This window comes from Erythrolamprus reginae, chromosome 9 (genome assembly GCF_031021105.1).
Source record: "Erythrolamprus reginae isolate rEryReg1 chromosome 9, rEryReg1.hap1, whole genome shotgun sequence".
Lineage (NCBI taxonomy): Eukaryota > Metazoa > Chordata > Lepidosauria > Squamata > Dipsadidae > Erythrolamprus > Erythrolamprus reginae.
The window spans coordinates 47,168,020-47,194,570 of record NC_091958.1 but is presented as its reverse complement, the minus strand read 5'-3'; the positions used below and the strand labels follow the sequence as shown (position 1 = coordinate 47,194,570).

Sequence of the window (26,551 nt, the reverse complement as noted above, 5' to 3'; positions counted from 1 at the left end):
AGTCACTCATGCCCTCATCACCTCGAGGCTTGACTACTGTAAAGCTCTCTACATGGGGCTACCTTTGAAAAGTGTTCGGAAACTTCAGATTGTGCAGAACGCAGCTGCGAGAGCAGTCATGGGCTTCCCAAGGTATGCCCATGTTACACCAACACTCCGCAGTCTGCATTGGTTGCCGATCAATTTCTGGTCACAATTCAAAGTGTTGGTTATGACCTTTAAAGCCCTTCATGGCACCGGACCAGAATATCTCCGAGACCGCCTTCTGCTGCACGAATCCCAGCGACCGATTAGGTCCCACAGAGTGGGCCTTCTCCGGGTCCCGTCAACTAAACAATGTCGGTTGGCGGGCCCCAGGGAAAGAGCCTTCTCTGTGGCAGCCCCGACTCTCTGGAACCAGCTCCCCCCAAAGATTAGAACTGCCCCCACCCTTCTTGCCTTTCGTAAACTCCTCAAAACCCACCTTTGTCGTCAGGCATGGGGGAATTGAGATATCTCCCCCGGGGCCTATACAATTTATGTATGGTATGTTTGTATGTATGTATGTCTGCTTAATAATGGGGTTTTAAAAAAAATATTTTAAATTGTAAATTATTAGATTTGTTATGAATTGTTTTATGGTGTTGTGAGCCGCCCCGAGTCTACGGAGAGGGGCGGCATACAAATCTAATAAATAAATGCAAGTCGAGAACTTTCCATGACGAGGAGAAAGTTATTCAAAATTTACCGTTCGTTATTCTACGCGAGGTGTTTCCTTAGCAAATAACTGGGTGAGGAGAGGGAAATAAAACCTATGTTTTTTTTTAAAAAAAATAAAAATAAATCATGGAAACAAGAGAGAAAAAAATGCTATTTCAAAACCTAGAACTAATTTGGCTTTATTAACGCCATAAACTCTTTTTCGACGTTTTGATGGTTACTCAGCTCGCTCAGACTGTAGTATCTATGGATGATCTTTTCCGCGGTGACCGCTACCATCCGCACCCCGTGGGTGTCCTCTCCTAGCTGGCATCCAATGGCCGACGAAATGACCATGTTGAGATCTTTGTACGTTCCTCCAGCATTTTTGTGAAGGTGCCCAGAAAATACTGTTTTAATACCTGTTGGAAATCAAACCAAAACATTATTTGGGCTCAACAGCACTTAAGACTTATATACTGCTTCAAGGTTCTTTACAGCCCCCTCTAAGCGGTCATCCTATTGCCCCAACATAGAAACATAGAAGTCTGACGGCAGAAAAAGACCTCATGGTCCATCTAGTCTGCCCTTATACTATTTCCTGTATTTTATGTTACAATGGATATATGTTTATCCCAGGCATGTTTAAATTCAGTTACTGTGGATTTATCTACCACGTCGTCTGGAAGTTTGTTCCAAGGATCTACTACTCTTTCAGTAAAATAATATTTTCTCATGTTGCTTTTGATCTTTCCTCCAACTAACTTCAGATTGTGTCCCCTTGTTCTTGTGTTCACTTTCCTATTAAAAACACTTCCCTCCTGGACCTTATTTAACCCTTTAACATATTTAAATGTTTCGATCATGTCCCCCCTTTTCCTTCTGTCCTCCAGACTATACAGATTGAGTTCATTAAGTCTTTCCTGATACGTTTTATGCTTAAGACCTTCCACCATTCTTGTAGCCCGTCTTTGGACCCATTCAATTTTGTCAATATCTTTTTGTAGGTGAGGTCTCCAGAACTGAACACAGTATTCCAAATGGGGTCTCACCAGCACTCTATATAGCGGGATCATAATCTCCCTCTTCCTGCTTGTTATACCTCTAGCTATGCAGCCAAGCATCCTACTTGCTTTCCCTACTGCCTGACTACAGTCTGGGTCCTCATTTTACCCACCTTGGAAGGATGGAAAGCTGAGTCAACCTTGAACTTGGTAAGATTCGAACTGCCAAACTGCAAGCAGCCGGCAATCAGCAGAAGTAGCCTGCATTACTGCACTCTAACCACTGCACCACCAGGGCTCCTAATAGCAATAGCATTTAGACTCATATGCTGCTTTACAGGGCTTTACAGCCCTCTCTAAGCAGCTGAATCAGTCATCTGTGTGTGCTTCTGGTTTTGATTTTGCAACAAACTCTAATAAACCACACTGAAATACTGTTACTGGTAAGTATTCTCTGGGGAACCCCAGAATTCCCTCCCCATAAATCAAATCAAAAGGAAGACCTTCTGGAGAAGTTTGGAGACAAGACCTAAGACTTTGGGGTACGCATGGACTGAAGTTAGGTCCTTATGAATTACGCAGCGGCCAGAAGTTCTCCTTCCCCAGGGCAGACGAATTGTTGTCCTCCTTTGAATAGAATAGAATTTTATTGTCCAAGTGTGATTGGACACACAAGGAATTTGTCTTGGTGCATATGCTCTCAGCGTACATAAAAAAATATACATTTGTCAAGAATCATGTGGTACGACACTTAATGATTGTCACAGGGGTCAAATAAGCAATGAAGAAGCAATATTAATAAAAATCTTAGGATATAAGCAACAAGTTACAGTCATACAGTCAACATGGGAGGAAATGGGTGATAGGAATGATGAGAAAAACTAGTAGAATAGAAGTGCAGATTTAGTAGAAAGTCTGACAGTGTTGAGGGAATTATTTGTTTAGTAGAGTGATGGCGTTCGGAAAAAAAACTGTTCTTGTGTCTGATTTTATTTATTTTATTTATTTATTTTATTACTTGGATTTGTATGTCGCCCCTCTCCGATTGTCTTGGTGTGCAGTGCTCTGTAGCGACGTTTTGAGGGTAGGAGTTGAAACAATTTGTGTCCAGGATGTGAGGGGTCAGTAAATATTTTCCCCACCCTCTTTTTGACTCGTGCAGTATACAGGTCCTCAATGGAAGGCAGGTTGGCAGCAATTGCTTTTTTCTGCAGTTCTGATTCTCCTCTGAAGTCTGTGTTGGTCCTGTTGGGTTGCAGCACCAAAACGGACAGTTATAGAGGTGCAGATGACAGACTATTTTCTCCTTCCTTTCGGGTAACAGTTTAAGGCAGAGAATCAAAACGAGAGCCATCCTTCCTTTTGGGATGTGAACTTTTTAGCAGCAAGAATGACACGACACTATATCCTCTGGGGTTTTGCACTGTTGCAACCTGCCACCTGTTTTTCTTCTGCAGCTTTCTGCTGGATTTTCAGATTTGTCTCTTCAAGGAAAGTGCTTCGAGTAATTGAAAAGCAACCCACATACACAACAAGCACAGGGGGAGAAAAAAAAAAGACCATCCACAAAAACTGACAGCAAAATAGTCACTTGGGTTTTTTTAGTTCCCTGCCACTCACCCAACTCGATTTTCAGATCTCTCCAAGGTTCCTTCGCCAAACACAACTCCACCAAGTTAATCTGTTTTGGGTAGTCGTCGTATCTTATAATTCAATGTCATAGACTTCAAAAAGCTGATTTTTTTGACTTCGGGGCTGGGTTTTCAAGCTGAGTCGCCTTTTCATTGGGTTGGTTTTAATCAAAACATCCCTGGCATAACTTCCAGAGTATTTTAACATTCTGGTCTGAACCACCTCCGAAATAAACTTTTAATGAAGAAAACACAGCAGGGAACAGGCGAGAAGCAGCTATCTGGAACAGCCAGTGAGTTGTGTTTTCGTCATCTGATTAGCAAACGGATCGGTTTGGTGTTACGATGTGTAAAATGTCTTCTCCTTGAGGCGTCCTGGAGCCATTCTTCACTGTCCCTTGTGAATGAGGTAGCCAATTACTAAGGTTGTATTTTTGAATCTCTCTGCGTGTGACGGCTGAGAGTTAACATTGCGATGTGCTATGAGTCCCATCACTGATGGTTTTGGTGTACATCAACTGTTACGACTTATCAATAGTCTTGAGAAAAGACATTGGAATCCTAAAGGTAATATAGGGAGGAAAGAGGAGCTAGACATCTAGACTGGATCCTATTAAGTCACTTGATGGGTTTTGTTCAGTGGCTTCCAATCTTCCTTCCTTCCTTCCTTCCTTCCTTCCTTCCTTCCTTCCTTCCTTCCTTCCTTCCTTCCTTCCAACACATGTGGGCTTTGCCTCTTGAAAAATATTCTCAGAAGTCGGACAGTGTTGTGATTCAGCCTGAGGCTCCTCAGGGACTGGCTGGAGCTCTGCCGGATCTATGCCCAGAGGAGGAGGACAGTGAACAGGAGGGGGAGGATCAGGCAGACGGGGGAGAGGAACGTCAGGAAGAGGAGGAGGGAGAGCAGCCTGAGACCCCCGGGGGGGGGGGGCTCTCCCCAGCTAGTAGCCTGGATTCATTGGATGAAGACACACAGGCTATAATAGACATGAGGCAGCGACGTGCAGCTCAAAGACGGGGCCAATTAGAAAGGTATTTTCATCCCTGAATTGGCAACAGCTGGGTTTGGGTGTGGTTCTCCTCAGCAGGGTTGAAAAGGCAGGCCCGCCCTTACAGTCTTGTGGAGAGTTATCAACTGGGAGTCCTGTGACCTTGCTTCGATTCTTGGCGTCTCTGATCTTGGCTTGGGGCCTAGAAGTCTGGAAGACTTGGGGGAGGCGTGGGTTTTATTATCTCCAGCGTTGTTTTTGCCAGCAAGAATCCTGTTTTATTGCCTGGCCTTCGTGAAACCTCTGTGAAGCTTCATAGTGTTCCTGTCTGTAAGAACAGTTTTTGTTACCTGTGTTTGCTTTGAATTATATAAACTGCCTTCGCTTTTTACCAGTGTGTCTGGCTACTCTTTTTGGTTGGTGTTGGCGTCTGGGGGGACCCAGACAGAACAGACAGTGAAGAGGCTGGTAAGGACTCGGTGGCAGAGGCTCAGCCAGGGCCTTTGGAACCTCCAGCACCTTCACATCAGTGATGAGGAAGAGGAGGAGGAGCCTCTTCTTAATGCACGGACACGCGGAACTGCCCAAAGATAAGAATCGCTACTCAGGACGTCTCCTCAAGAGTAAGGTTTGGTGCTAATTGGCCATTCCCCAAGCCTACTTCAGGACTGACCAAGATGGAAAAAACCTCTGCAGAAAACTCCTCGTTTGATAGTTTATTCGTTCGTGTGCCTCTTGTTAGGAAAAGCTCTCCTCAGCTTATCTGTTTAGGCTTCCGTTTTGTGGACTGATTTCTGGCATCTTGCCAACCTCCATAAGCTTCCTGTGATATCTATAATTAATAAATAAATAATCAACTATGGATGAATATTATGTTGAATGGAAAGTATGTTGGCGGATTGGAATTTATTTATTTATTCTATTTTATTTATTCATTTGTCCAATACACAAATACATAGGAAGAAAAATAGACATGTAGTAATATATATAAGGGTAAAAGTGAACTTAGAGGAGAGGATATATGAAAGAAATAGAATAAAGGAAAGACAATTGGACAGGGGACGAAAGGCACACCAGTGCACTTATGTACGCCCCTTACTGGCCTCTTAGGAACCTGGAGAGGTCAATCATGGAGAGTCTAAGGGAGAAACGTTGGGGGTTAGGGGTTGACACAATTGAGTCCGGTAATGAGTTCCACGCTTCGATAACTCGATTGTCGAAATCATATTTTTTACAGTCAAGTTTGAAGCGGTTAATATTAAGTTTGAATCTGTTGCATGCTCTTGTGTTGTTGCGGTTGAAGCTGAAGTAGTCATTGACCGGTAGGACGTTGTAGCATATGATCTTGTGGGCAATACTCAAATCGTGTTTTAGGCGCCGTAGTTCTAGGCTTTCTAGACCCAGGATTGTTAGTCTATTTTCATACGATATTCTGTTTCGAGTGGAGGAGTGAAGGGCTCTTCTGGTGAAATATCTTTGGACATGACTGTTTTTAAATTAAATTGGGGTTTTAGACAGGTTGTTTTTAGTTATTACTGGATTTTAGAATTGTATTGTTTTTACATGTTGTAAGCCGCCCCAAGTCCTCGGAGAGGGGAAGGATACAAATCCAATTAAATGAATGAATGAATGAATGAATACATACATACATCTTCGCTTTCTGACTTTATGGACTTCTACCAGCTCTTAAAGCCGTATAATTAACAGCTGGTTTCCCCCCCCCCCCAAGAATAGACTGGTTTAAGATTTGTTTTTGTGTGTGAACACCACTAAGCCAGTTTATTAGTAGTGTTTAATTAAATATAAGGTTTGAACAAACTGCTTGCGTGCAACATTTTCTCTGGTCCATAGCTGGGGCAGAACACGAGGATGCCTTCTTTAGCATTCTGCTTTAATAGCGGATTGGTTTATAGCTTCATCTTCCACAATTTATGTTAGCCAACTTTTTGTGCATTCATATCGGGCACATTTGGCAGATTTACTACACAATGGTCTGTTATGGAAATGTTTGCTACAGCAAATACTATCTTGTTTATTGGGGAGATGTAAATCCAAACAATGGCGAAAGAATCAACTGGGAATGGAGTGACTATTAAGTTGGGGTCGGGCCAACTGAACCTATGTGTGTTTGAGTCCTACATATCAAAAGTCACATTCTTGCTATTGTTGTCACAATCACTTGGCTTATATAAAGTGGATGGGGGAGGGGGGAATCAACTGCCTAACCTTCTAATCTTTTATTCCTCTAAATCAGTCATGTTCTGGCCACACCCACTGGCAGTTGGAACAGAGTCCTTTTCAGGTGGGGAGGGGAAGTAGACCATCTAACTCTTTAGCATCAGAGTGTGTTAATAATAATATGTGAAATAACTAGTGTTCTGATGGTCATTTTGAAAAACCCTTTCTTAGCAAGCAGCTAAGCATTGGTTGCCGATCAGTTTCCGGTCACAATTCAAAGTGTTGGTTATGACCTATAAAGCCCTTCATGGCACTGGACCAGAATACCTTCGGGACCGCCTTCTGCCGCACGAATCCCAGCGACCGGTTCGGTCCCACAGAGTTGGCCTTCTCCGGGTCCCGTCGACTAAACAATGTCGTCTGGCGGGACCCAGGGGAAGAGCCTTCTCTGTGGCGGCTCCAACCCTCTGGAACCAACTCCCCCCTGAGATTAGGATTGCCCCCACCCTCCTTGCCTTTCGCAAACTTCTTAAAACCCACCTCTGCCGTCAGGCATGGGGGAACTGAAACATCTCCCCCTTGCCCATGTTGTTTTGGTATTAGATTGATTGTATGTGTGTTTTGTTTATTTGTTTTAATACTTGGGGTTGTTTTTGTGAATTTTTAGCTTAAAACTGAAATTGGATTGGTGGGTATTGGATTGTCATTATATATTGTTTTTTTGTCTTGCTGTGAGCCGCCCCGAGTTTTCGGAGAGGGGCGGCATATAAATCCAATAAATCTAATCTAATCTAATCTAGATGCCAAGAACATATGTGCCCAGTTTCAAGTTTGTAGGTTTTACAGTTCTGGAGATTTCATGATGATGCTTGAGAGGTATTTGGCTTTTATATATATAGATTTTGATTGCTTATTTAATATCCTACGACTATCAGTAAGTGTTTCTTGACGAATGTATTTTTTAATGTACAGTGAGAACTCATGCACCAAAGACAAATTCCTTGGCCAATAAAGAATTATTCTATTCTATTTCTATTCTAAATTACCTTTTCAACAGGAGTCTTCACTCATCTTTTTGGTTCCTCCTTAACCACCATGGAAACTTTTGGTAGCACTCAATCAGCTTCAAGGCTTAGTGGTGAAATTAAAAAGTGGCAGATTTTTCAATTGACAAATATTTATGATAAGGATGCAATTTTATTTTTAATTAGCCCAACTGTTAGGGACACTTGTAAAGTGAGAAACGAAGCTCAGCATTTTCACACCAGATGTAGCTTCTGAAACTCAAGTTTAGCTCTGTGGCGTAAAATGAATGGGCCGTTGAAGAAATCCAATTAAACAACAGACAGACAAATAAACATTTTTGTTTCATGGGGAACTTCAAACAGAGTAAATACAAACAGGTTATTTTAGGGGAAAAATTGAGAGTACTTCAATGAAACAGAAGGCTGCTATAGAACAAGTAATTATGAATGAAAGACTGACGGGCTTCAGATAGGATAAACCATAGTTTACTTTGGAATGGTTTAGTGCATAAACCAATGCTGGCCAGGGACTCATATATTGATAAACATTCTCAATAGGTCCATTTCCCCCCATTTCATGCAAAAAGTCTACAAAGGGCTTCCAGTCAGGTGTACATTCCTATAGACGTTGTGATTTTGAAGATCGGGGAGAAATGGTAATAGAAAAAAACAAGCTGTTTTTGTATTTTTCAGAATTAAGAGATAATTTTTTAACTATTTGTATTTGCTGCAAAGGAAATTGGACCTTCCTTCCTTCCTTCCTTCCCTCCCTCCATCCTTTCCTTCCCTGTGCAATGGTTAGAATGCAGTACTGCAGGTTAATTCCTCCCGCAGTCTGGAGTTCGATCCTGACTGACTCAAGGTTGATTTAGCCTTCCATCCTTCCAAGGCGGATAAAATGAAGGCCCAGATTACTGGGGGCAAACAGACTGACTCTGTAAACCGCTTAAAGAGAGTTGTAAAAGTGCTACAAAACAGTATATAAGTCTAAGTGCTACTGATGATTAGCTGCGGTGATGCAGTGGTTAGAACACAGCTTTGCAGTTAATTCTGCCAACTGCCAGCAGTTTGATCCTGACTGACTTCAGGCTGACTCATCCTTCCATCCTTCTGAGATGGGTAAAATGAGGACCCAAATTGTTTGGTGCAAGATGGTGACTCTGCAAACTGCTTAGAGAGGGCTGTAAAGTGGTATATAAGTCTAAGTGCTGCTGCTATTAGGATCATTCTTTGCCAAGTGGACCAGGTGTCCACTTGACTGATTTTTGCAGCCTTATTTGAAAAGAAACCATCACAAAAACAACATATACGATAGGAAGAAAACGTGCTCTTTTTAATGAAACAAAAATAAAGATGGTTGAAGGTGAGAAAACAGAGAGCTCTTCATTAGAAAGAGCACATTTTTTCCGTATCGCTCTCTGTTTTCTCACCTTCAATCATCTTCATTTTTGTTTCATTAGAAAGAGCACTTTTTTCTATCATGTATGTTGTTTTTGCGATGGTTTCTTTTCAAATAAGGCTTCAGTTTCATCTGGTCCACTTGACAAAGAATGACCCATTACTAAATTAAAACAACTCCACTGATTCACTTAGGAAGTGTGGCTAGAAAGGCCAAAATGGGCCAAAGCCCACTGAACATCTGTCTCGCTCACTTAGCAGCAGAAACTTTGGGCCAAATGGTGGTATTGTATTAAAATAAATTGTATTAAAATAAATTTAGAAAACCGTATCCCCACGGACAAAACGATACCTGCTCGGCAGAATTTTTCCATGAGGTCGTGTCGAACGGCCTTCTCCAAATTGAAGTAGTTGTGGTCCTCTTCAGGTTCGTTTACGAAGAAAGGGATGTGCTGGAAGACGACAGCGTGGCGGCACTGCTTTTTCTGCGCCACGGCCAGCTGCCGCTCCAGCCACGCGTCCTGCGCCGCCTTTAATTCCGAGCACTGGGAAGCATCGAAATACAGCTGGGAATTCAGCACGAGAAAGAAGACGCCGCCGACCCAAAAGCTGAAGTAATCGTCGCCCCACTGCTGGCAATAATCGCTGACGGTTTCTGGCGTGGGTGTGTTCCCCAAGTCATGGTTGCCGCTTACAAAAACCAGAGGGATGTCGCTGCTAAGGTCCTTCAGGACATTTCTTAGATCCCGGATTTGGGCCTCTCGCCATTCCGTCCCTGCAAAGCAAGAAGAGCGAAATGGTAGGAGATACCTCTGCTTACGAACTTAATTCATTCCGTAATTCATTCCGTGGCCAGATTCTTAAGTGGAAAAGTTTGTAAGAAGAAGGAATTTTTCCCATAGGAATCAATGTAAAAGCAAATAATGCGTACGATTGAGGAAACCACAGAGAGGATGGAGGCCCTGTTTCCTCCCAGGAGATTCCTAGAGAGGCCCCACAGAGGCTTCTCCCTGCCTTTTCTGGCCCTGTTTCCTCCCAGGAGATTCCTAGAGAGGCCCCACGGAGGCTTCTCCCTGCCTTTTCCGCCCCCGTTTCCTCCCAGGAGATTCCTAGAGAGGCCCCACGGAGGCTTCTCCCTGCCCTTTCCGCCCGTTTCCTCCCAGGAGATTCCTAGAGAGGCCCCACGGAGGCTTCTCCCCGCCTTTTCAACCACTGTTTCCTCCCAGGAGATTCCTAGAGAGGCCCCACGGAGGCTTCTCCCTGTCTTTTCCAGTTACAGTTACAGAGGCTCGGATTTGTAAGTGGAAAATGGTTCTTGAGAAGAGGCAAAAAAATGTTGAACACCCTTATCTAGAAAAGTTCGTAAGTAGAGGCTTTTGTAGGTAGAGGTACAATTGTATTAAATTGCTGGATGTTGGAAAACGCTTGACAAAGCAGGGAGGGAGTCTCAAGTGAGGAATTAGCCTAGAATCGTTGCGTAACTGCAAGAGATCCAGAACTGACCAGGGTGATTGAGGTTCGCAGGGGTTCGTGAGAACCTCTAGTTAAGATTCTGTGCAGTTCTGTGAACACCCAAATCCCATGACTTCCTGGCCCTGCCCAACCCATTCCTCACCTCCACGGAGTCCCCATGTGGCCTGTTTTGGATGCAAGTAAGTGTAGGGCGCATGCAGGGTCTCCAGGAGGGAGAAAATCTCGGTAAGGGTATGGCTAGCTGACGAGAGCTAAATAGCTTGAAATAGATCTATCCTAATCTCCCTTCATTTTCATTAGCAGCAAAAATATGTTACATATATATAGTTTGTCAGCTATAAAATTAACTGCCTGGATGGCCCCCAGAAGGACTGAGAGGCAAAAAGGAAGCAGTATGCTCCTTCCTATATTTGGTTATACCAGGGTGATTCGACAGGGAAAAAAACCATATATTCCTTGGTACAAGCTCAATATACAAACATATATTCCTTGGTACCAGCTGAGACAGGAGGAGACCCTGTGGCCTAGAGCAGTGTTTCCCAACCTTGGCAACTTGAAGGTATCTGGACTTCAACTCCCAGAATTCCCCAGCCAGCATTCGGTGGCTGGGGAATTCTGGGAGTTGAAGTCCAGATATCTTCAAGTTGCCAAGGTTGGGAAACATTGGCCTAGAGATTAAAAGCTACTTCCTTATAAGCAGAGTGCCGGGTATAGCTACCGGATGAGAGCTAAATAGCTTGAAATAGATCTACACTAGGTTATCCCCGGGACCGCCTTCTGCCGCACGAATCCCAGCGACCAATTAGGTCCCACAGAATGGGCCTTCTCCGGGTCCCGTCAACTAAACAATGTTGTTTGGCGGGACCCAGGGGAAGAGCCTTCTCTGTGGCGGCCCCGACCCTCTGGAACCAGCTCCCCCCAGATATCAGAGTTGCCCCCATCCTCCTTGCCTTCCGCAAGCTCCTTAAAACCCACCTCTGTCGTCAGGCATGGGGGAATTGAAATTTTTTTCTCCCTTCCCCCTAGGCTTATAGAATTTATACATGGTATGTTTGTTGGTATGATTGGTCTCTTAAATTGGGGGTTTTTAGATTACATTTTAATATTAGATTTCTTACATTGTTTTTTTTATTGTTGTTAGCCGCCCCGAGTCTTCGGAGAGGGGCGGCATACAAATCTAAATAAACTAAACTAAACTCCCTACATTTTCATTATCAGCAAAAAATATATTACACACACGTACATACATACAAGTGAACCCTAAGTGTCTACTACTTAATGGACTTAAGGCAGAGCGCCAATACTTCCGGCTGTAAAATGTGTCTGATCTGCTGTCGAAAGCATTTGTTTCATCTGACAGGCCTAGATTTTATAGGAGCTTCAGAAGAGGTGCCAGAAATAAGTCACAGGGATCCCAGACCAGCTTTCTGGCTGTAAATTATCAATTAACATGCTGATCGCTCAATGGTGGCTAGTGAGATGTTGAGGTCAGACCTGGAGAACCTGAGGGTAGAGTGGTAGGGATTTCAATCAAGATCTCCTGGGGTGGGGGTGGGGGAATCTCATATTTATTTATCTTTTTTATTTTGCTTTAATTGCTTTATAAACAAGGTGGCAAACGTATTGCTATTTGAGTGTGAAAAATACCTGCAGGGATGAATCTAAAGCAGTTGCTTTAAATATGTCAATTTTATGAAATAACAAAGATACTGGAGATGGAGGAGAGAGAGAAGGAGAGAAGCGACTTAGAACTAAGGAGAAATTTCCTGACAGTCAGAACAATTACGGTAATCCGTGGAACAGCTTGCCTCCAGAGGTTGTGAATGTCCCAACACTGGAGGTTTTAAAGAAACATAGAAACATAGAAGATTGATGGCAGAAAAAGACCTCATGGTCCATCTGGTCTGCCCTTATACTATTTCCTGTATTTTATCTTAGGATGGATATATGTTTATCCCAGGCATGTTTAAATTCAGTGACTGTGGATTTACCAACCACATCTGCTGGAAGTTTGCTCCAAGCATCTACTACTTGAAGATGTTGGATAACCATCTGTCTGAAGTAAATGCAGGCATTTCTGCCTAAGCAAGGGGTTGGACTAGAAGGCCTCCAGGACCTTCCAACTCTGTTGTTGTTGTTGTTGTTATTAATAATAATAATTAGAATATTGTGCAAAAGTTCATTTATTTCAATAAAGCAACTTAAAAGGTGAAACTTAATACTGTATATGAGAGACTCATTACATGCAGGGTCCCTTCCAACTGCCGCACGAATCCCAGCGACCAGTTAGGTCCCACAGAGTTGGCCTTCTCCGAGTCCCGTCAACTAAACAATGTCATTTGGCGGGACCCAGGGGAAGAGCCTTCTCTGTGGTGGCCCCGGCCCTCTGGAACCAGCTCCCCCCAGAGATTAGAATTGCCCCCACCCTCCTCGACTTTCGTAAGCTCCTTAAAACCCACCTCTGCCGTCAGGCATGGGGGAACTGAGATATTCCTTCCCCCCAGACCTTTACAATTTATGCATGGTATGTTTGCGTGTATGTTTGGTTTCATAATAAGGGTTTTTTAGTTGTTTTAGTATTGGATTGTTACATGCCGTTTTTATCATTGTTGTAAGCCGCTCCGAGCCTACAGAGAGGGGCGGCATACAAATCCAATAAATAATAATAATAATAATAATAATAATAATAATAATAATAATAACTATTCCATTCCATTCCATTCTTAAAGCAAAACAATTCATTTCAACAATGTATACAGCCTCCTACTTCCTTCCTACAACTTAGCCAACAATACATTAATGTAAAACAGAACAAGCCAAATCAATAGGAATGACATTTGGGTTAAGGTATTTTTTAATTTTAATAATAATAATAATAATAATAATAATAATAATAATAATAATATCAGTTGGGTTCACTTCCTTTTTTTGAAATAATAATAATAGCAATAACAATTATTGTTGTTGTTATTATTATTTCAAAAAGGAAAATGAACTGAACTGATCTTCTATAAGCAAAGAATAAATAGCACAGAATAAAGTCCTGATAAACATCTTACAAAGCATCCATCGCTCCCTCCATTTTCACTGCGCCATCTGATTAGCACGCTAACATCCCATCTTTAATAAAGTGTCAAACATAATAAAAATCGGCCGGGTTCTCTGTTATGAGAGCTGTCCAGAGTGGAGAGGCTTTGTTTTAACCTGATGGTTTTGGCACGAGTTCTCGCCTCTGCCTTCTGTTCCTTAAAGTACAGCTTGTTTTTCTGTCTTGAAAAATATCAATTTGTGTCATTTCTACAGAGCGGAATCATGCTCATTACCATCAGGAAATGAAGGACTTGAAAATTATCCTGCCAGGTTAGGAAGGGGGGAAAAAAAACCACAGACCACCCTCCCCAGTCCTGAGTGGCAACGGGTTCTCCACCCACTGGAGGAAAAGCAACTGGATTCAATTTCTGATTAAATATTTTCTACATCATAAGGATGCTCTCACAACTACACTACAATTTACGACTACAATTGTGTTCAAAACAGGGGTGAAAATCTGGGTTTGACAGTAGAAGTTATAGATTAGGGAAGATTATTACACTGGGAATGACAGTGAAAATTAAATATATTAGAGAAGATTACTGTACTGGGATTGACAATGGAAGATACTTTCGGTGAAAAATAAATAGAAAAATACGTTACACTATAGTTATAATTTGCTAAATTCGAAATGATATATTTGTAAAATGAAAGAAATGGTATGTTTAAGCAAAGAAAGAAGATAATGTAATTTAAATTCTTAATAACATCCCCCCCCATGTTGCTATTGTTGTTATTGTTATAATTAGATTTAAGGCATGATATGAACCAATATTTTTTTCCCCTTGTTGTATGAAAAGAAGTACTGTACATTTGGAACTTTCCTCGTAAAGGGCAGTTATATTATCTCCGGGACCGCCTTCTGCCGCACGAATCCCAGCGACCAGTTAGGTCCCACAGAGTTGGCCTTCTCCGGGTCCCGTCAACTAAACAATGTCGGTTGGCGGGGCCTAGGGGAAGAGCCTTCTCTGTGGCGGCCCCGACCCTTTGGAACCAACTCCCCCCAGATATCAGAGTTGCCCCCACCCTCCTAGCCTTTCATAAGCTCCTTAAAACCCACCTCTGTTGTCAGGCATGGGGGAATTGACATGTTCCTTCTCCCTAGGCTTATAAAATTTATGTATGGTACGCTAGTGTGTATGATTGGTTTTAACTTGTGGGGTTTTAAAAATTAATTTAAATATTGGATTTGTTGTACATTGTGTTGCTGTTGCTGTGAGCCGCCCCGAGTCTGCGGAGAGGGGCGGCATACAAATCTGATTAAACTTAAACTTAAACTTAAAATGAGTGTTTAAAAAACATGAATGAGATAAGTAAGAATATAAGAAATGGATTGAAGCACTATGGTATAATTTCAGTAGAAAAAAGCCAAGAGCCAAGAGAAATTTTGATAGCTAATAGCATTTTGAACTCGAATGAGAATAGAAAACAATCTTTGAAATCCGGATGCCAAAATTAGAAAAGGAGGTAGCACAAGATAAACGATGTATGCCAAAACAAAACAGATAAATAATTCAGAATTTTGATTAACAATTTGGCAATTGATACTGTGGTGGTTGGCTCTGGCCCAGCTCCTGCCCCAAGGAATGTGGAGGTGGATGCAGGGGAAACATCAACATGTAATAGGCCTGTTTTATTGCCGACAGAGTTAGGTAGTGAAGTTTCCTCGGAAGAAGAAGAAGGTGGGGGTGACTTGGAAGAGGGGAGTTTGGCAGACAGCCCAGGAGGAGATCAATCATCTTTGTCATCCCTGGATTCTGAACAAGAATTTATGATACATCCACGCATGCGTAGAGTGATGCATAGGAGACAACAACTGAAGGATTATTACAGGAGAAAATGAGTCCACCTGTGGTTGGGTGGGGCTGCTGTAATTAGTGCTACAGATAAAAGAGCAGCCTGCTGTTTTAGCCTCATGGCAGTTTATTTGATTCATAGTTTCGTCAAGATTGTGGTTTTTGCTGTTCAAGATTGTGTGTGGACTTTCTGGACTTTAGAATTGGACTCAATTTCCCAGTTATTGGGTGAGAATTTGGATTGCATTTAACCTGTGCCTTGTGTGTACCAGAAAATCCCTTTGACATTTAAAAAGGGAGCTGTTTCTGTTTTTCTATTGATAAAGACTTTTGGGTTTTCCTTCTATCGTGTGGTGTGTGTCTTCCTGGACTAATTACTCTGTAATTACGGGCGGTTGAGACACGCCGGCAGAACAGATACTATATTGTATTGTATTCTAATTTCAAAGTATGTGTACAGTGATCCCTCGATTATCGTGAGGGTTCCGTTCCAAGACCCCTCGCGATAATCGATTTTTCATGATGTAGGGTTGCGGAAGTAAAAACACCATCTGCGCATGCGCGCCCTTTTTTCATGGCCGCGCATGCGCAGATGGTGGAGTTTGCGTGGGCAGCGGGGAAGACCCAGGGAAGGTTCCTTCGGCCGCCCAGCAGCTGATCTGCTCGGCAGCGCAGCAACAGCGAGCAGACGAAGATCGGGGTTTCCCCGCCGCCCACGCAAAGGGGAAACCCCGATTCGGCTCCTCGCTGCGCTGCCGAGCAGATCAGCTGCTGGGCGGCCGAAGGAACTTTCCCTGGGTCTTCCTCGCTGATGCCCCCACTCGCCCGCCCGCCCGCCCGCCGCCCGCCAGCAAGAGGGGGAGAGATAGAGAAAGAGAGAGAAGGAAAGAAAGAGATGAGAGAGGGAGGAAGAGAGTGTGAGAGAGGAAGAAGCAAGATAGAGAAAGAGAGAGAGAAAGAAAGATGAGAAAGGAAGGAAGAGAGTGACGTCATCGGGTGGGGAAAATCGCGATATAGCGTTTCGCAAAGAACGAGATCGCGAAAATCGAGGGGTCACTGTATTTGTATTTCTGTAAGATGTGGAGGAAAAAAATAAAAAATTTATACCCCACCCCCCCCAAAACCCCTTTTTAAAAAAATGTTACCGTTTGGGCATACCAGTGGTGGAGGCCGGCAGTGGCTGGGAGAACTGGTAGCAGCGGCAATGCAAGACTCCGCCCAGATGGCGCCGTTTTCTTTCTTTTTTAACTTTCTGCACATGCGCAAAGCCTTCTGTGCATTCGCAGAGGATGAAAAAGTGTACGCCACGGCGGCGCACGCATGTAAACAAAGCGAGAAAAACGTGCGCTTCCGAAACCGGTAGGGAAGGTAAATAGATTTCACCCTTGGCTCAAAATATCCATTGCTAAGCGGGACAGTTGTTTAAGTGAGCTTTGTCCCTTTTGTCCCTATAGGACCGTCATTAAATGATTCATTAAGCGAACCTGGTTGTCGAAAGGGAATCACGTGACTCTGGGTCGCTGAAAGCATCATAAACACAAGTCAGCGGGCAACTGCCTGGATTTTGATTGTACGACTGTGAGGATGCCACAACGATCTGTTATTGTGAAAAACGGTGGTAAGTCACTTTTTTCAGCACGTCTATAACTTCGATAGGTCACTATTTGATAGTCACTCCGCTGTCTGCATTGGTTGCCCATCAGTTTCTGGTCACAATTCAAAGTGTTGGTTATGACCTATAAAGCCCTTCATGGCAGATTATCTCAGGGACCGCCTTCTGCTGCAAGAATCCCAGCGACCAGTTAGGTCCCACAGAGTGGGTCTTCTCCGGGTCCCGTCAACTAAACAATGTCGCTTGGCGGGACCCAGGGGAAGAGCCTTCTCTGTGTCGGCCCCGACCCTCTGGAACCAACTTCCCCCAGAGATTAGAATTGCCCCCACCCTCCTTGCCTTTTGTAAGCTTCTTAAAACCCACCTCTGCTGCCAGGCATGGGGGAACTGAGATCCTCTTTCCCCCTTGGCCTTTACAATTTTATGCATGGTATGTCTGTATGTATGTTTGGTTTTATAATAAGGGTTTTGAACTGTTTTAATATTGGATTGTTATATGCTGTTTTTATTACTGTTGTTAGCCGCCCCGAGTCTACGGAGAGGGGCGGCATACAAATCCAATAAATAGATAGATAGATAGATAGATAGATAGATAGATAGATAGATAGATAAATGAACAGCTGTAATTTGAGGACTACCTGCACTACTATTACTATGAGTCTTCTCATCGGTCCCATCACCCATCGCCTCCCACTTATGACTGTAGGACTGTAACTTGTTGCTTGCATCCTTACAATTTTTATTGATTGTTTCCTGATTGCTTATTTGTACCCTATGGCAATCATTAAGCGCTGTACCTCAGGATTCTTGGCAAACTTATCTTTTCTTTTTATGTACACTGAGAGCATACACACAAAGGCAAATTCCAATCATACTTGGTCAATAAAGAATTCTATTCTATTCTCTTCTATTCTCTGTTCTCTATTCTACTCTACTTATTCTACTCCTCCTACCTCCTATTGTTAAATGTTTCCAGCAAGGTGGATTTGATCTAAATGAAATCAATTTCAATCAAGTCGATTTAAATGACTAATAAAAAGGCTTGATTTCAATTATTATTTTTAAAGAGCAACTATCATCTCTGTCCCGCACTAGCTCCTTCTCATTTGACCTGCTGTTGATTCACTGACAGTCAGGGATGGGATAATGCCCTGATTTTTTTTTTTGGGGGGGGGGGAGAAACAATGGGGTAGAGAAAATGGAGCTCCACCCCAGAGCCCCCAATTTGCACTGAAAGACGTTGAAAGAAAATGCAGGGCGTCCTGCATAAGCCACACCCACAGGGTGGTAGTAAAAATTTTGGTAGCCCTTCACTGCCGACAGTCCCAGTATTGCAGAAGAGAGAGCCTCATGCCACACAAATAAGCTCCATTTCATGTTGAATAAACTAAATTAGGAATGTTATCTCAAATAGAAAACTACCTTTATGTGAGACTTTTTAAAGAATCCAAAGCCATGTTATTAAAACAAATTTTTAAAAAGAAATTTTAAAAATCTGATTTAATTTTTTTTTAAATCCTGTTTTTTTAAAAATTAAAAAAACATCATTTTTTATCCACCCCGGTTTCCAGCACGGAAGCATTGTACAAACCGAAGTCTTTTCTAAAAAAAACCCAAAAACTATTGCCACATCTTGCAAGTGGAGAAATAAAAGAGATTTCAAAGCATGGTTACCAACAGAATATTTATAATTCGGAGCTGACCTGTTGGGTCCCTGGTGCTCTCCGAGCTTGGTTGTTTTCTTGCAGATGTTTCATTATCCAATTAGGCAGCATCATCGGGGCTAGAAAGGAGTGGGTTTTGCTCTGTAAACAACAGCCTCATTAAGGAACCATCAAGAACATTCCCACTAGCAACTCACCTGGCGAGCCACTTGGGCATATAAACAGAGAGCATCCCTCCCCTCCTAGGATGGATGATGTCACCTAGTTGGGTAATGAAAAGTCTGCAAGAAAACAACCAAGCTTTTTTTCTCCATTTTTTATATTTTTTCTCCACCTTCACCTACAAATTCAATGAATGTAACATGTATGTACCTTTCAATATTACATACACATAGTTCCAAATTTTAATCAATTGTTTCATAAGCGTATATCTTAATTAATTTCCTCCCCCCAAAACCAACACCAGTCTGCCCCTTTAACTATTATTTCTTGCATTCCCCCACTCTCTTTCTAATTCTTTCCTCCTCCTATTTTCCTTTCACTCCTCCTTGTCCTCTCTCTCTCCTTCTTTTGCTCCCTTTCTGCTTCCACTTACTCCCTTCCCTGCTTTCCCCTCGTTCCGCAACCTCTCTCTCCTTCTCTTCCTCCCTTTCTACTTCCTCTACCACCTTCTAATACCTTTCCCAGATTGTCTTCCATCCTAAAAATTTAAAAATAATAGACGTGTACCTTAGCAGACTGATGCTGTGCATTCCACTTTAAAGACAGAACCACCACTAATTTTAAATTATTATTCATGACTCCCAAGAAACAAGACTTTATTGTAGGTATATACAGTGGTACCTCCACCTAAAAACGCCTCTATTTATGAACCAGATGTTCAAGATTTTTTTGCTTCTTCTCAAGAACCATTTTCCACTTACAAACCCGAGCCTCCAAAACTGTAACCGGAAAAGTCAGGGAGAAGTCTCCGTGGGGCCTCTCTAAGAATCTCCTGAGAGGAAACAGGGCCGGAAAAGGTGGGGAGAAGCTCCGTGGGGCCTCTCTAGGAATCTCCTGGGAGGAAACAGGGCTGGAAAAGGCAGGGAGAAGCCTCCGTGGGGCCTCTCTAGGAATCTCCTGGGAGGAAACAATGCCGGAAAAGGTGGGGAGAAGCCTATGTGGGCCTCTCTAGGAATCTCCTGGGAGGAAACAGGACAAGAAAAGATGGGGAGAAGCTCCGTGGGGCCTCTCTAGGAATCTCCTGGGAGGAAACAGGGCTGGAAATGTGGGGAGAAGCCTCTGTGGGGTCTCTCTAGGAATCTCCTGGGAGGAAACAGGACCAGAAAAGGTGGGGAGAAGCCTCCGTGGGGCCTCTCTAAGAATCTCCTGGGAGGAAACAGGGCCTCCTCTCTCCCTTTGGTTTCCCCAATCGCATGCATTATTTACTTTTACATTGATTCCTGTGGGAAAAAATTGCTTGTTGTTACAAACTTTGCTACTTAAGAACCTGGTCATGGAATGAACTAAGCTCGTAAGTAGAGGTACCAATGTACGAAGTCTTTGGCTTTTAAGACGCCTGGGACAACTGCAGAAGCCAGAAAAAAAATAAAAGGCATCATCAGCTAAAGTGGGCTGCAATCAAGCAAAACACTTGGAGCCGTTTATGAACCCGTTAAAGGAACTAAGTAATCAGCCGTCAGTGTCTTTGGTTATGTAAATGGTGATTAAATGGGGAAGGGGGGGCTGCGCTTGGATTGTTGTTTCATTACTAGTAGGGCAGGAATGGGTCCTTCTCCCCTCCCCCAACCCCCTTTTCCACTTGATTGTATGGAAGGGCTGTGATGATGCCTAGAATAATCCCAACTTGCGTGCTGTCGCAGGAGCATATCAGAGCTTTGCGGACCGGAACTTCTTCACCGCAGAACATCGCTACGTGGTTATTATGGAGAGTTCGCAAAAGTCCTGCAGGTGTTGGGGTGCCGATTAGAAATCTCAAGCAATCTTCCCTTCCACAATGGGGACCTCCGGATTTATCGGTATCCGAATCTCATGTGCCTGCGCGTCTTCTCGCAAGATTTGCTTCCTGCGCATGCGCAGAATCCCAAATCTCGCTCTGTCATGCGCGTGTGACACATCTGCCCTGGTAGCGGCGTTAAGTTGGAATCCCCGCCTGAAAGCAGCCTTCAAGGAAACTGAGTTTGACACCTCTGACCTATACCGTCTCAGACAAGTGATTGTCTAAACCAGGGATGGCGAACCTATTTTTCCTCGGGTGCCGATAGAACGTGTGCGCACACTATGAAAGCCTGGGGAGGGTGAAAACAGCCCCCCCCCAAGAGGCTCTCTGGAGCCAGAAACGGCCTGTTTCCCAACTTCTGGTGGGCCCAGTAGGTTTGTGTTTCGCCCTCCCCAGGCTCCAAAGGCTTCCCTGGAACTGGGGTAGAGTAAAAACGCCTTCCCCCATCCCCCTGGAGGCTCTCTGGAAGCCAAAAACGCCCTCCCAGAGCCTCTGTGTGAGCCACAAATCAGCTGGCCGGCACAAATATGTACTTGGAGCTGAGCTAGGGCAAGGGCTCACATGCCAGCCGATATGGCTCTACATGCCCCCTGTGGCACCCGTGCCATAGGTCCGCCCTCACTGGTCTAAACTCTTCTTAAAAACTGCCAGTGATAGAGCATCCTGTGACTTCTTGGTGGCAAGCTGTTCCACTGGTTAACAGTCTTCGCTGTTAGGAAGTTTCTCCTTCATTCCAGGTGGCTTCTCTTCTTGATCAGTATCCATTCATCGTTTGTTGCCCTGCCGTCTGGCGCTTTGGAGAATAATTTGACTCCCTCTTCTTGGTCGCAGCCGCTCAAATACCGGAGCAGAACTTAGCAGCCGAGCGTTGTCTGAGCGTTGATCCTTCTGAGTTTGGTAAAATGAGGAGCCAAAATTTGGGGGGGGGGCAAAAGGCTGACTCTGTAAACCACTTAGAGAGGGCTGCAAAACCCTGTGAAGCAGTATTTAAGTCTCAGCGCTATCTATCTATCTATCTATCTATCTATCTATCTATCTATCTATCTATCTATCTATCTATCTATCTATCTATCTATCTATTATCTACCTACCTACCTGCCTGCCTGCCTACCTACCTACCTACATAATCTATCTATCTATCTATCTATCTATCTATCTATCTATCTATCTATCTATCTATCTATCTATCTATCTATCTATCTATCTATCTATTATCTATCTATCTATCTATCATCTATCTACTATCTATCTATCTATCTATCTATCTATCTATCTATCTATCTATCTATCTATCTATCTACCTACCTATTATCTACCTACCTACCTAATCTATCTACCTACCTACCTACCTACCTACCTACCTACCTATCATCTATCTATTTATGCCGCCCTTCTCCTTAGACTCAGGGCGGCTTACAACATGTTAGCAATAGCACTTTTTTAACAGAGCTAGGCTATTGCCCCCACAATCCGGGTCCTCCTTTTACCCACCTCGGAAGGATGGAAGGCTGAGTCAACCGGCTGAGCTATGGCTGTGGTTGTTTGGATGTTGCATTAGGAGCCCCGGCGGCACAGTAGTTAGAATGTGGTGTATTGCAGGCTCACTGTGCCCGCAGTCTGGCTCAAGGTCAACTCAGCCTTCCGCCCTTCCGAGTTAGGTAAAATGAGGACCCAGATTGTTGGGTTTAATAGGCTGACTCTGTAAATTGCTTAGAGAAGGCTGTAAAAAGTTCCGTAAACCGGTATGTAAGTCTAAATGCGATTGCTAAAAAGGATATTTATTTTTCTCGTCCAAATGATTCCGAGAGCAGAAAGAAGGTGGACATGAAGGATCTCTGGGCAGTCCCATCGCTCTTGCTTTGCTTGCTGTTCCTTGCCAATGTTTGCCCAGCTTAGACCAAACACACAACCCAGTTCTAAAGCAATTTGGACGCTCAAGATGTTCTGTTCAAATGTTTCACGCCCGGCATGGCTAAATGTGTCTTTGACAGTTGTGTGATGCATGAGAGTGAGGTTGGAGGGGGAGGTGGGCTACACAAGCAAGACCCAACTTCTCTAGAACATCTGATTTCTCCTCCTCCTTTAAAAAAAACAGAACCAAACAAAATCCACTTGCTTGCACACTTTCATTGGGAATTATCAGCAGACGGCGCAACATAAAGAAGCCCTTATATATGGATTTACTTATTTCGTGTATTATTATTTTTCTTTATTGCAGTATTTCCCCATAGTCTCATGATTTACATTTGAATGCTTGGCAATTGACTCACATTTATGACGATTCCACGGTCACGTGATCCCCTTTTATGACCTCTCTAACAAGCAAAGCCCAATGGGGAATGCCGGATTCACTTTAGAACTGTGACTCGTTTAACAAAGGCAGGAGGGAGGGAGTCACTTAAACAAATGTGGTAAGAAAATAGAGGGCAAAGCCTACTTAGCAAATTTCTCACTTAGCAACGTACATTTTGGGCTCAATTGTGGTTGTACGTAACGATTATCTGTACCGGGTTTTTTTCACAGATTTTTTTTATTTTCTCACCCATCTCAGTACAATGTAAAGTACCAACAACCTCAAATTGTTCAATAATTCAATTTTAAAAATTATGGTATACAAATCTCCTTTACCACTTAATACCATACTTTATAATGCCTTAGTAAGGCCACACTTGGAATAACCAAGTGGTCTTGGTTCTATCCCTCTGCAAAACACCTGAACTGTGTGACTGTAACTGGACAACACCCTCTATTCCTAAATACCCCCTTGTATTACAAATGGAGAAAGACGGAGAGACTTCGTAACTTCTGTAAGCATAAAAGGGTTAAGATGGGATTTCATCAAAATAACAGGGATTTAAACAGGTCCATGGGAGAATGCCAGAGCTCTTAGGAGGCAGATGGAAGACTAGCTGGGCAGTCAACGGGATTCAGGGTATTTGGCCCAGTTCCTGCTCTCTTGCTGTGGGAATCATTTTGTGCCAATTTCAGCCTGCCCTTTCCCTGCTCATTCCCCAGCCTAGCTTGCAAAAATGTCTTTGCAAGGAGAAAACCCAGGGGCGATTCTACACCAGCTTGTGCAGCTTGGAGGAAAGATGGAATGTAATGAAAGAATGAAAGTTGGAACAGAACTGTGTACAGTTCGGGAGACCTCACCTACAAAAAGATATTGACAAAATTGAATGGGTCCAAAGACGGGCTACAAGAATGGGGGAAGGTCTTAAGCATAAAATGTATCAGGAAAGACTTCATGAACTCAACCTGTATAGTCTGGAGGACAGAAGGAAAAGGGGGAACATGATCGAAACATTTAAATATGTTAAAGGGTTAAATAAGGTCCAGTAGGGAAGTGTTTTTAATAGGAAAGTGAACACAAGAACAAGGGGACACAATCTGAAGTTAGTTGGGGGAAAGATCAAAAGCAACGTGAGAAAATATTATTTCACTGAAAGAGTAGTAGATCGTTGGAACAAACTTCCAACAGACGTGATTGGTAAATCCACAGTAACTGAATTTAAACATGCCTGGGATAAACATATATCCATTGTAAGATAAAATACAGGAAATAGTATAAGGGCAGACTAGATGGACCATGAGGTCTTTTTCTGCCGTCAGTCTTCTATGTTTCTATGTAAACGTTAACAAATTAAAAATATGGAAAAGGCTGAGTAAACCTGCTTGAAGGTTGCAGGAATTGAGTAATGTCTAGTGACTAGTCTAAGGAAGGATTGGTGGTAGTGGTGGAGACTTGATAGCAGCCTTTCAAAGTTAGTAGGACTGCCACAAAGAAAAGGGGCTCAACCTGTTCTCCAAAGCACCAGAAGGCACAAGAAGCATCGGATGGAAACTAACCAAAGAGAGAAGCCAACTTGAAATGAAACTTCCTGACAGTGAGAACAATCAACCAGAAATTGTGGGAGCTCCATCATTGGAAGCTTTCAAGAAGACTCTGGATTGTCATTTGTCAGAAATGGTGTAGGGTCTCCTGTTTGGGCAGGGGGTTGGACTAGATGACCTCCAGGATCTCTTCCAACTCTCTTAATCTGTTACTGTAGGTTGAAAGTTGAAGGCTACCTGTAGTGTCCTGGCTTGTACAGGAGAGGTTTAAGTCCGTTTTGTTCCTTCTTCCCAGATGGAAGAAGAAGCGAAGGGGGTCGAGCAAAGGTTGTGGTTCCCTGCCCCAGTTTATCCCCTGTGCAGGGAACAGTTGGAAGCGTAAAATAATCCAGGTTCTCATGTCGTATGATGCCAAGCAAAACTTTACCAAGGTTAACACTTCAACTTAGCTCAGCACCTGCCAAAACCTTCTGCTCAATCTTCACCTGTCGTGCTTGATTGGGTCGCGTTTTGCTCCCAATCTGTGCGATTTTCCCAAAATAATTTCATGGGGGAATTAAACAACCTCGTCACGTTGAACATTTTCTTGGAAGATAACTGGTGTAAAAAGTAGAAGGATCTGAATTAGCGCATCAACTTGCCTCTGGACGTTGTAGTTGCTCCATCGATGGAAGTTTTCAAGAAAAGACTGGACAGCGATTTGTCTGGAATTGTATAGGGCAGTGATGGCGAACCTATGGCACGGGTGCCACAGGTGGCACATGGAGCCGTATCTGCTGGCACACGAGCCGTTGCCCTGGCTCAGCTCCAATGTGCATGTGTGCACCAGACAGCTGGTTTTTGGCTTGCACAGAGGCTCTGGGAGGGCGTTTTTGGCTTCCAGGGAGCCGCCAGGGGGATGGAGGGAGGCATTTTGACCCTCCTCCGGCTCCAGGGAAGCCTCTGGCATCTGGGAAGAGTGAAACACGAGCCTACTTTGTCTACCAGAAGTTGGGAAACAGGCCGTTTCTGGCCTCCAGAGGGTGGGAGAAGCTGTTTTAGAAACATAGAAACTCCAGACTATACAGATTGAGTTCATTAAGTCTTTCCTTATACGTTTTATGCTTAAGACCTTCCACCATTCTTGTAGCCCGTCTTTGGACCCGTTCAATTTTGTCAATATCTTTTTGTAGGTGAGGTCTCCAGAACTGAACACAGTATTCCAAATGTGGTCTCACCAGCGCTCTATATAGCGGGATCATAATCTCCCTCTTCCTGCTTGTTATACCTCTAGCTATGCAGCCAAGCATCCTACGTGTTTTCCCTACTGCCTGACTGCACTGTTCACCCATTTTGAGACTGTCTGAAATCACTACCCCTAAATCCTTTTCTTCTGAAGTTTTTGCTAACTTAGAACTGCCAATACAATACTCAGATTGAGGATTCCTTTTCCCCAAGTGCATTATTTTACATTTGGAAACATTAAACTGCAGTTTCCATTGCTTTGACCATTTATCTAGTAAAGCTAAATCATTTACCATATTACAGACGCCTCCAGGAATATCAACCCTATTGCACACTTTAGAGTCATCGGCAAATAGGCAAACCTTCCCTACCAAACCTTCTCCTATGTCATTCACAAACATATTAAAAAGAATAGGACCCAGAACAGACCCTTGTGGCACACCGCTTGTAACCTGTCTCTGCTCAGAATACTCGCCATTAACAATAACTTTCTGATGTCTATGCTTCAGCCAGCTTGAAATCCACTGAACTATCCAGGGATTAAGTCCAATCTTCACTAATTTATCTATCAGCTCTTTATGTGGAACCGTATCAAAGGCTTTGCTGAAGTCCAGGTAGGCAATATCCACGGCACAACCTTCATCCAACCTTCGCCCTCACCAGGCATTGAATTATGGATGCGTGAGCATTCAGGCACATGCATACTCTTTTGGCACCCGAGGAAAAAAAGGTTCTCCATCACTGGTGTAGGATCCCCTGCTCTTTTATTTTGCATTTTCCTCCATTTCCAAGAACCGTTCCTACCAGCTCTGGTGCCACAAATGCTGTTTGCATTTTCCCAATTCCTTCTTGGCTTCGATTTTCCCATCGCTCTTTCCTTTCAACGGAAGCATTGATGCTTCATTCCTCCCCTTTCCTTTGAAGCCAGCAGAACCCAACTCAACCTATTTGCTGCTT

General features: G+C 43.4%; 1 protein-coding gene across 2 annotated transcripts in view; it reads right to left on the bottom strand.

The window, feature by feature from the left end:
• Nucleotides 1–862: 862 nt before the first annotated feature.
• CPPED1 (calcineurin like phosphoesterase domain containing 1) overlaps nt 863–26,551 on the bottom strand; it is a 431,035-nt gene continuing 405,346 nt past the window's right edge. For both annotated transcript variants that reach the window (XM_070761120.1, XM_070761118.1), the window contains 2 exons: nt 9,256–9,678; nt 863–1,100 (listed from right to left, as the gene is read on the bottom strand). In XM_070761120.1, coding sequence (XP_070617221.1) covers nt 868–1,100; nt 9,256–9,678 — 656 coding nt within the window. In that variant the 3' untranslated portion in view covers nt 863–867. The remainder of the gene's footprint in view (nt 1,101–9,255; nt 9,679–26,551) is intronic.